We start from the raw sequence: 12,169 nt of genomic DNA on the forward strand, positions 1-12,169 counted from the left end.
CCACTTCACCTGATTACTACCATCGCCTTGAGTGTACCTGTAGCTGTAAAAATAGTTCCCATGATGCCATAATTAGGAGTGGTCACCATGGGTACTGATCTGAAGAGCTAGGTGTTCAGCCCACGCCTGAAAACAAGCAACCATTTACATTACAATTTTATCAGACCCTCTTCATCTAGACCGATTTCATTATTATTATTATTTTATTTATTTTTTTGATGCTGTCCTACCTGAGAATCAAACCTGCAACCCTGACCAAGAATCACCAGTCGAGCCCTGTACTGCATTAAATCAAAGCCTGACTTATCATCTCCTCCCAAACTGCAATACGAGATCATTCTCTTATTTTAGGTTATTTGCATTAATATTACCACAATTAATGTTCTTAAGAAAACTGAAAATTTGGCTTTGTCACTTCATTCTCACTCTCCAAAAAGCAGCAATGTAAAATTACTCACAATTACTATATCCCTTTTATCCTCTTTGCTTTAGATTTACCAATTGCAGCCTTTTGGAAATATGGATGATAATCTTATATTTTGAGGATATGTTATTTTTTACTGTTCATAAATGGTTTTTCTGTCCATCACCAGAGCTTCTCACTAGGCATCGACTTCAGGAATGTGTATTCAAGTTAAACATTTTTTATAAAGTCTAAAATTCTAGTCGACGCCACCGCCAATGTCTGGTGATGTAGTGGATGCTGTGCTCGATGTCACCACTGGGCGGTGCTGTATCACAATCCAAACTCAAATTCGCTACATATTTCACACTTGCTGTCAGGTTAAAATGGTGAATTTTTACTAATATATGCCTTATTTTATTTGCCAATGTCTGCATTTGAGTAGTTTTGACAAATACTTGGTCCTGAATATCACAACTAATGTATAGAACTGCATGTTAACACACGCACATCAACAAAGACAGAAATGGAGAATATTTATATCCAGCCATTCACAAACCAAAGTGACACAATTAGACAAACTCTCGCACTTTCAATTAAGCTCAATACTCATAACCCATGTACACTTTGCCACTGTCGCCCATCGTACGTACATTGCTCACACCCAATACATAATGGAAAATTAATGGCCAAATCTGACGCAAAACTAATTCCGTCTAAATCCGCCCACTCGCTAATTTCGCTTTATGTTCGGAATCGGCAGAAGGGACCATAATGATGAAACGGAGCGAAATGCACCGGTGAGTCCCTGTATCTTTACGGATCTGTTTATCTTAATTCGGCGATAAATCTAGAAGAAAAAATGGCCCCTGTACCACAGGGTCATCAAAGTCAACATGATTATGCGCAGTGTTCATGGTGTGATGAGTGGGTCTGGACAGCACGCATCAGTGCGCAGCTGGTGGAGCCGGCATGTGATATCCCGTGAGCCAGTGCCATTTACCAGATTTACCGGGCCAATTTCCGCCTGCGGATCCGGGGGCAGGAGGGGTGGGGAGAGCAACCCTGCCACCATTCTCCTCCACACTTCCCCTCTGTACAGGGCCTGTCGCTGGTGTTTATGGAACATTCTTCATTTTGCAGTTTAGTACCACTGAGTGACCCACGTACACTCACAGAGCACTTTATTAGGAACATTTTTACTTTATTACACCTACTTATTCATACGATTATCTAATCAGCCAATTGTGTGGAAGCAGTGCAATCCATACCATCCTGTAGATACGGGTCAGGAGCTTCAGTTGATGTTCCCATCAACCATCAGGATGGGGAAAAAATTAATCTAAGTGACTTTGACCGTGGAATGATTGTTGGTGGCAGACAGGGTGGTTTGAGTATCGCTGCTGAACTCCTGGGATTGTTATGCACAACAGTCTCAAGAGTTTGCAGAGAAGTTTAATAAATCCAGTGAGCAGCAATTCTGCAGACAGAAACACATTGTTAATGAGGGAGGTCAGAGGAGAATGGCCAGACTGGTCAAAGCTGACAGGAAGGTGACAGTAACGCCAATAACCACACATAACAGTGGTATGCAGAAGAGCATCTCTGAACACACAACGCATCATAACTCTTAAGTGGATAGGCTACAGCAGTAGAAGTAAAACAAATAAGTAATAAATACCTAATAAAGTGCTCTCTGAGTGTATATGCTTTGTGGAATGAAGAACAAACATCCCACTAAGCCACGAGAAAGACAGTGCAGCATTGTTGCAATAACTGCTGAATCACAGAGCAGGAACCTATCACATTATGGAGGACTCTCAGCACTTTCCTTTGGCACAAACTCACTTCTTCTTCAGTGGTGCACACCAACATTGGCAAAACAAGATGGAGGAAGGAAGTGACCATGGGAAAAGAGGAGAGGAAACTCAGACCTGGGTGTTTTCCCAAGATGCAGTGCAGGAATGAAATGTTGTTGCCACAGAAACATAAATATGCGCTGATGGATGTATGGCCAGTGTCCGAAACAGCTTACTTGCCTACTATTGCATACATTAATTGAATACATTTGATGAGAAAGTCATTAAGTAGGAGAGACGTCTCTCTAAATAATGTGAAATCCTTGAACTTGGAATCCCGGATGATATCCATATTTCCAGGGTGTTGCTGAGTGTGGGTGTGCCAGAAACTAGGGTGTCCTCAAAATATGTACTGTCTATTAAACATATTGAACCAGCTGGTAGCTGGCTGACCAGTTCTGACCAGCTCCCAGCTTCATATGGTTTGACCAGCTCAAGCTATGTTTTGAACCAACTCAGACAAGCTACCAGCACTAGCTGGTTGACCAGCTCATACCCAGCTAGACCAGCTCATGACAAGCTTGACCAGTTCAAGCTGGCATAGCTAGATTTTACAGCAGGGTACTTCCTGAAAAGTGTGCTCCCAAATACACTCCCACAAAACCCCCAGAAATATATATAATCTGGGATTTTAAGTACACTACATTGATAGAGAACTTTGTAACTTTAACAACTTTCATCATCCAGTGTACTTTCCGTCTGCATTCGGGACCAGATTGCAGACTAATAGTAGAATAGAATATTACAGTATTTTGAGGACACAGTAGTCGGCAGCCCGTTTCGGACACGGGTCAGATCTCGGGCCTGATGGACGGCCCCGCTGTCTGTGTGCCCGGCCGCCGGCGCCCCCCGGCGCAGGACAGCAGGTCACGTGTGCGCCGAGCCAGACGCCGGTCACAGTCCGTTACCAAACCACGGGCTCTCCGCGCCCCCGTTTCCCCAAACCTGGCTCCGTCTGAGAACCACAACAGTTCCCAGATGTGCTCCTTCAAGGCACTCTGAAGCAATGAAACACAAACCGCCAAAAATGCCTGCACCTCACAGGAAACACGGGGAAATGTTTTTATTTAGTTTGATATCAAGGGTTGCTTTTCATGTAATTGCGTGGCCGTTAGGGTCATTCATAATGTGGTATTAACCACAGCAGGCAATGGTAAGCTTGATTATTAGTGCTTTATGACTTTGCATATTTTATGCATGTGGTAAATGCTAAGCATGCTTTAAAAGCATGTTCAATTTGGAAAAACACTGGTATTGTAGCCTACTGATCATTCCATAGTTCATTGTTGCACACATGCTGTGAACACCTTGTACAGCTTACCTGTAATAGGTAGCTTAGCGCTTATTTACAAGCGCTAGGCTACCTATTACATCATGGACCACGGGTGCTTCTGGTAAACAACACAAAGTGTACCATCTAAAACATGTGTCCTAAAATTGTAGATTCCTTTATGTTTTTACACAGGAACAAATTCTACCCAAACTGTAACCAAACAAAATTAATTGATGTAAAAAAAAGAAGTAGAACAGTATGCGATTGATGCTTATTCCTGCTGAAAAAACAGCTCAAGCTGAAGCTAGATCTGAAACAGCTGGTTGCTGGTTGACCAGTTCAGCCCAGCTCCATACTCAACATGGTTTGACCAGCTCTTGCTATGTTTTGAAACAGCTAGTAGCTGGTCATAGCTGCATTTTACACCAGGGTGCTGAAATCACATGGGAACTATATCAAACCTGCCACCCTTCTGCTGTCCAGAAGCAGTCTGGAAGTTTCTGCCTGAGCTGTGCGTTAGTGACAAGCGCAGCCATCCGATCTAGGAAGCTTGGGAGTCAAACTCGTGAAGACGCATCCCACCTGGTGAAGCTGCCCTTGTCAACGGAGATGTAACAACTTGTAGCAACATGTCTGCTGTTGCTAGATTAGTGGCAACTGTGGAATTTGATCTTATTCTGTTTGTAGGGAATATGAAGAAAGCAATTTCACCCAATATAAATCACTTTTGATGTATTTTCTTATCAACATAGGAAGCAAATATGCTTGTGAACTAAAAAAAAAAGAAAAAAGAAGCTATTTCATATATAAGCTGCTCCAACTGAACTGTCGTCTATCAAATATCTGTGTTAAGCAGCTAACTAATCAGTGTAATCGAGTTTGTTAGTCAGGTATTTTTCAGACAGTCCATTCTGAATGCAGCAATGAAGTTTAGTCTACAGTACCCTAAACACTGAGGGGGGATGGCATTCTAATAGTTTAGAAGTGGGCTACCAGGCAATGACGTGGTATGATGTGCTGCGTTGGAATCTAATGACGAGCGAACAGATTTTAGTGTGTATCTGCTGACGGCCGTTTCTAGCTATGGTATAGCCTACTTAAGACTTTTCATACATTTGTTGATAAATTATAATTAAACAGGCCCCTTCCACAGCTGAGTAGTTCCCAGAAACCATCTGGTGCAAGCAGTTAAAGGTGATGCACCAAATTCTGTCACCGTTTTACAAACACCAGGCAAAACCTATCATGTCTTGAGTAACAATGGCCTTTAATGGTCTTATGACTAGTCACATAGCTATCCAGGTATGGGGCAAAGTTAACCATGACTGGGTTGGCAATGAATGCATTGCTGTTGTTGGTGGTGGTGGTGGTCGTGTGTGTGTATTTTCTACTGATGCACATACTGTAGGTTAATCATAACGATATGCCAGATGCAGATGGTTTTTATACTAATAAAGCACTTTGTGTCAGAAAGCGTTACATTAATGTCCGTGTTTTCACACTAAAATCTGAAATGTTTTGACCTCATGGGTCTTCCTGGTTGTCTGTTGTTGCCGTTTTCAGTTACAATTAGGTGATTGCGGAGGCTACCATGATCATTTTATTGACAGCATAGGCCCAGTTCAAGGTTTTCTGTTCCAGGTGTTCCAAAAACCTTTAGATGAAGCAAATATGGTCTCCTGATTTGTGACCTGAAGCACAGAATTAGCTGACCAACCAGATGCAAGCTGCATGCTTCCATTTGCTTTTAGAGATCAAGTTGAAATTCATTGAACATGCATTGCCAAGCGTATTCATTGATTTTTCACACAGCTCCCAAACCAAAGTTACTCCGCAACAGTTTCTTGTGGCATCCAGTGTCCGTGCAGGAGCCGCTCATGAGTAATTTCAGCATGTAGACTGCCGCCGTGACTATACATGGATTTATTCCCTGCGTTAGTAGAACCTCAGTGAAGACATCGCACTCAGTCTGGAAAACAAATTCTGACAAGATGCTACTGAACAGGACGTTTGACCTTCTCTAAAGCTTTTATCAGAGTGTGTGGCAGGCTGAAACAAACCACAGAATCTGCCCCACAACATGACCCAGTCTGAGTTGAGTCATACTGTGCATAATGCATTGGACTACAGTGGAATGCAGACTTATTTTATATTATCCATTAAAATGTTTATATCGTGTTGACATCTCAACAAGTGAGGAGCTAGTCTTAGATCATCATATGACATTACCATATTAATTCCTGAAATTCTAGTTTAGCTGGATTCAGAGTGAGTGTATCTCAGCTGGATTTCAGAGTCAGCCTAGTTTAGCTTGATTTTCAGAGTCAGTGTAGTTTACCTGGATTTCTTACCTTCAGAGCTCCACCGTTTTAAACCTGGAGTGAAAAAACTGTTACCAGATCAGTACTTCATCTGATCATAAAGTAGCATTATAATTGTCATATAATGTCTGCCTTCAATACATATCAAAAGAAAATCTACCTGCAGAATAAAATAATAAATGAAATAATAATCTCAACTCAGTGCATGCTCAACACATTTCTGCCAGGGACCAGCCACTGATGAGCAAATGGGGTTGTCTTAAACTCATGAGCTCTTTATTTGAAGCAGGCAAACAGATTGTGCATTGATTATAGGATCCCTGGGGCCAGCATGGCCCTGTAGCATGTTGGTCAGATGCCTGTTGCCTGGTCATGTTGAGGATTTAGACTTTTCTCTCATTTCATCTCATTTTCTGCAGTTAGATGCTTCTGGTAAAACAAAGAAATCCTGCTAGCTGTCATTTTTATAGGCTTCATTGGCCTGTACAATCTTTATTTTACTAGTTATGTGTTGCTTTAACTTGTGGAAGAACCTATGCACTTGTAAGTCGCTTTGGATTAAAAGCGTCTGCCAAATGACTAAAATGTAAACGTAAAAATGTACGATTCCTGTTTCCACGACTGTGCTATTGTACAGTGGCTCCTACACTAGGGTCTGTGAACAGCAGGCTTATGTGACTGGTGTGGCATCAATTGGTGATATATTAAAATATGGTGAAATATTTTGTTTATACAGACCCTATTATTGTTTTACCACAATGTTTCATGTTGCTGTTTCTAATTGTATTCATTTTTGTCAGTGTTTTATATTCACATTTTCACTCCACAATGCTTTGATTCTGCAATGTACAATTACACTCAGCAATGTGTAAGTATAATTTGACAGAGCAGCAGAAGGTAGCATCATTCGGGAATCTCTAGCATCAGAATTCTGTTTCTTGTATGGCTTATGTGGGGTAGAGACCAGATTTATGTACACTACCTTCCACTTCAACTCGCCCTGGGCCTCAATATGACTCATCTCAATCAGGGTTAAATGCTTTGAGTGTGTTTAGAAAAAAAAAGAAAAATAACTTTGGGTCAGTCATATTCATTTTGTGGTTAATTACAATAATTGTAATTGTGTCAATATATGTAAATTAAGATTTACAAGAAAAACTATTGTTATCAACATACTTTAGAATGAGATTGCTGGATTTTCATTTCCGAGGCAGTGTTTCTGTGTCTCTTTCTTTCTGTATAATTTCTCGTACTGCGAGTCAGCCAGCAGCACTTCTCACCCACAATTTCACCCATAAACCCCGTCTCTTCTGATCTTCTGCGCTCAAACGCAGAAATGCTGGCGCTGATTGTTTGAGTGGAAGGTGAGGAGTGGAAAACAGCGACCCAGGTTTTCAAATTCATTTTATTCTAGTTATTCTTCAACATCTTTACAAGCACAAACACTATTTTTGCTTTGTCAGTCATTTTATTCCTAATAATGACAGATGTCAATACTGCCGGGATTCATTTGAAAAATCTGCTTAAAGTGCTCACCTACATCAAAATCTGATATTTATTTTCATGCACAATTTTCACAGGTCGCTCACAGACACCATACAAAGACAATATTGAGTAAATGAAAATACATACAGCATGCATGTACTACACACAGGAAATACATACAGCATGCATGTACTACACACAGGAAATACATACAGCATGCATGTACTACACACAGGAAATACATACAGCATGCATGTACTACACACAGGAAATACATACAGCATGCATGTACTACACACAGGAAATACATACAGCATGCATGTACTACACACAGGAAATACATATGAAGGGGCGTGTCAGACACACTTTGACATTGTACTCAAAGCACATGCATTTTATAGGCATGCAAGCACGCACACACACACACACACACACGCACACACACTCACATACACACACTCAGACTTGCAGTGTTCAACACTGCTCCCCGTAGCCGATTCACTCTCGAGGGTGAGTTGTGATTGATCAGCACTGCTCCAACAGTCTCATGGGAGATCTTATATTGCTCCCGAGGTCTGAAAAGCACTGCCACACAGCCCTCTTCAAGTCTCAATAGAGAACGGCGGACATCTTAAATTCAAATCTGGTATTTGTTGAGCTAAATCTGAGTTATGACTGTTGGATCCTCTAGGCTTATTTGAGAAAGGTGTGATGTATTTAACTGATATTCAGCATATGTCTAGCATAAATCTGTATAAATGGAATGGATGTAAAAAAAAAGTCCTCCTGATAAGAACATGTGCTAACTGCCTGTAATGTATTTATCATAGGTAAATATGTTTAAAGATGATTGTCATGTATATTTCTATTGACAAATCAAAATCCAGAGTTATGAAGTGTACGAAGACGTGGCCTAAGCCCAGAGAGACCAGGGAATTCTAGCCATGAGTGACAAGAAATTAATTTGCGCAGATTGAGGTGTTTGCTCGTGAGTAAAACGATGGAGAAATACAGCAGGTGCCAAACTAGAATGAAGACATGGGAAGCAGGTTCAAATCAAAGAGAAATGGAATGTTGGAATATACCTACTGGCAATCAACAGCTACAGGTATGCACAGTTGCGCACAATTAGAAATGCCAAGACTGTGAAATTGTCAATGAGTAGCCTCACGTCATCAAAGGAATTTTCCTAATGCGTCACATTACTGGGCCCCAGATTCTGCTGCACTCAGAAAACTATACCGACATCTAATCTTCCGATCTGATCGAGAGTAAAAATAACACAGAACAACGCAGTCTGTGAGTTCTGGAACATCATGGGGACCATGCCATAAAGCAAAGCAAATCTGACTCTCCTGTAAGAAACAATCTAGGGTGCCTTGCCATAGAACACACCAGAGTACTCTCTCACCTCTAGAACTGATCTAGACTGCCATACCTTATAACAAACTGGAAGCTTATTTTTCCCCTCTAGAACTGATCTAGAGTACAATACTGTAAAACAACCCAAACTAGGCTGTGTCCCCTGAAACTGATCTAGAGTACCGTACAGTACAAAAGGTTGACACTGCCCAAAAGCTGAGGGAGAGACTGGAGCAGTCCCATAGTATACAGCTAGGGCTGTATATTATTTACATTTAACATGTGAAACTAAATGTAAAATATATTTACATGAGTCATTTGGGGGATTATCATTTACAGCTAAATCGTTGTTGTTGTTTTTTTGCTCTGACACTAGACTGAAATTTTTAACATTTTTGTAATTTTTATGAGAGCATACATTTTTTGGGTTATTGTTTGGTTAACCACATTCAGTTCACATTATATTATATGATAATATATTCCATTTTATTTACAATTGTAGCTGTCATCTTTTAGGCTGTGCAAAGAATCTATGAGCTTGAAAGATGAAATACCAAAACATGATTTACAGAACGATTTCCATCAAGTCCTTGTCTTTTAATTAAGGCTGTGTAAAGTCAAGGCCTGTGTATTGCTGCCTGTCACCAGTGACTAGACAGGGTCCTGCAGGAGGTGAGTACCACTCACTTTGCTCACTGCTGTCATGAAATGCACGTTTTTAACTTGGTCCCATGACAATGTGCTCATGTTGAACGGGCGGTGTGTCTAAGGGCATCTATGGCCCGACCAGTGGATTCAGGAGCTGTATATGTAACAATAAGGACCTGGACGTGTAACCCTTTTGTCAGTTTATTTTTAATTACGGGAACATTTTTCAAATGGGATCTACTCAATTTCCTTGCATGGAAGAGGTGCCCCTGTATGCTTTTTGTCTTAGTCTGAAGACTTTCAGGTCACCATGACGGACACCATCACACATTCACACCATCTTACGCCCACACCATCTGGCACACTATCGTACGCAATCGTATGCAAGCTATTTTTCAGTGATTCATTGTGGGACTCATGCAGATGTGGTTCATGCTCATATGTATTGCGTGAAGCTGAATGATAGAGACAGGGTTGGCAGTACATCCTGGATGGTAAAGTTTGAGCGTTTCCCATAAGCCGCTTTGTCGTTTTCACAGATCGCTATATACACACCATAAACATACCACAGACTATGTCTGTCGACTTTGGATTTTCACTTCAAATTTACAAATTATGTTGCAAATGAAACAGACATGTTGGCAGGAATTGTTAATGAACTGGACCTACACTCAGTGAGCACTTTATTAGGTATTTATTAGACTTATTGGTCTTTTGCTGCTGTAGCCCATCCATTTTGAAGTATTATGTGTTTAGATATGCTCTTCTGCATACCAGTGTTGTAATGTGTGGTTATTTATGTTACTGTTATCCACCCTGTCTGGCACCAACAATCAGTTCATGGTCAAAGTAAAAGATCATATTTCTTCCCCATTCTGACATTTGGTCTTTGAAATAGCTGAACCTATTGACCATGTCTGGATGCCTTTATTCATTTAGTTGGTGCTATATGATTGGCTGATTAAATATTTGCATTAACAAGCTGGTGTCCAGGTCTACCTAATAAAGTGCTCACTGAGTGTGTATTCATAAAGTGTCTCAGGGTTTGAGTGCTTATATCAGATCGCCTTTGCCTTTTACCTCATAATGGACACGGTAAAGAGGTGGCAAGGGCAGACCCTGCTACTAGATTTGCACTCAGTCGTAGACACAGTGGAAACCCAAGCAATTGCATCACCCCGATTTTAGTGGTGGAAAAACTTAACTGCCATTAATGAGCAGTCTTGTCCACTCACCCACTGTTTACTTCATACAGAGTTAGACAATGCAGGTTGAAACACCTGCTTTGAATTAACGGGTTGTTATCTGCATGTGCTTTGCAGCCGTCCTCGTGCTGTTTCCCGTGGCCCAGTCTGCAGATGCCAGTCTCTGGTGCACTGGGGTCTCTCTCTCAGAAATGTTAATGGTAAATGGTAAATGGTTGGCATTTATATAGCGCCTTTATCCAAAGCGCTGTACAATTGATGCTTCTCATTCACCAATTCATACACTCACTCACACACCAACGGCGATGCAAGGCACCAACCAGCTCGTCAGGAGCATTGGGGGGTTCGGTGTCTTGCTCAGGGACACTTCGACACAGCCCGGGCGGGGGATCAAACCGGCAACCCTCCAACTGCCAGACGACTGCTCTTACTGCCTGAGCCATGTCACCCCCAATGAATTCCTGTCCCAACCCCCCCCCCCCCAAAAAAAGTCCAGTGTTTAAATTTTTGCAGTGTTAGACAGCTATGACCATCCGGATCGAAATGGCTTCCATCTCTGCTCCACGGAGGGTGGAGTCCCTCACTGTTCTGTAGAACATCCCGTCGTGTGTCCGCCATTTTCTCAGCGTCCTGGGCCGGGAGGCTCACAGCAGGAGGTTGGAGGTGGTCTTGGTCTGGAGGATGATGGACGTGGGGCTCTCCGGCTCCCCGGCCCCAGGGTGGGAGTTGGGGCTGCTGCTCTTGAGCGACCCCCCGGGGAAGCGGCAGCGGAACAGGGAGTGCAGGTAGCGGAAGACCGCCTTGCGGAAGATGATGAAGACCCAGGGGTCGACGATGGGGTTGAAGGCGGAGAAGCGGAAGGCCAGCAGGTTCTCCTGGTCGTCCTCCACTGGAGACACCGCGCTGACAAACCCACAGATCTGAGAGAGAGAGAGAGAGAGAGAGAGAGAGAAAGAGAGAGGGGGGAACATATGTCATTTTTACATTTACATTTTAGTCATTAGGCAGACGCTTTTAATCCAAAGCGACTTACAAGTGCATAGGTTCTACCATAAATCAAAGCATCACATCCAGAACTAGCAAAATACACATGAAATGCTGTTCTAAACATAGTTGTCATCATAAGTGCATTTATTTTATTTTATTTTTTTTGGGGGGGGGGGGCGTTAGACAAGGATAGGGATATCAGAAAGGAGGGGCAGGGGAAATCAGGAGGGAGGACTAAGGTAAGAGTTTGAAAAGGTGGGTTTTGAGTCTGCGTCGAAATAGGGGGAGGGATTCTGCTGTTCTGACAGTGGTAGGCAAGTCATTCCACCACTGAGGAACCAGAACGGAAAACAGGCGTGAACGTGCAGCTGGACCGCCAGGTGCACGTAGAGAGGGAACCATAAGGCGACCATAAGACGATGTCAGGCACAGATCTGAGAAGGGGGAGAATACGGAAGAGTGAGAAATATGATTTTCATAATTTCAGAAACAAAGATTGACCTTTTCTGTCCAATTTATTTAGACCTTGTCATCAGAGAGAGGGGGAGGGAGTAATGGAGATAGAGTTGGTAAAGTTGCTGTATTCCAACAAAAAGCTCACATTTCAGATGATGAAAGAGGAGACA

At 42.2% G+C, this 12,169-nt stretch overlaps 1 protein-coding gene across 1 annotated transcript in view; it reads right to left on the bottom strand.

The window, feature by feature from the left end:
• Positions 1 to 11,079: 11,079 nt before the first annotated feature.
• ptgir (prostaglandin I2 receptor) overlaps positions 11,080 to 12,169 on the bottom strand; it is a 28,042-nt gene continuing 26,952 nt past the window's right edge. Inside the window, exon 2 of the mRNA XM_061218285.1 lies at positions 11,080 to 11,476. Within this exon, the coding sequence (XP_061074269.1) occupies positions 11,201 to 11,476 (276 nt within the window). The 3' untranslated portion in view covers positions 11,080 to 11,200. The remainder of the gene's footprint in view (positions 11,477 to 12,169) is intronic.

The sequence above is a fragment of the Conger conger genome, chromosome 13, assembly GCF_963514075.1.
Source record: "Conger conger chromosome 13, fConCon1.1, whole genome shotgun sequence".
Taxonomy (NCBI): Eukaryota; Metazoa; Chordata; class Actinopteri; order Anguilliformes; family Congridae; genus Conger; species Conger conger.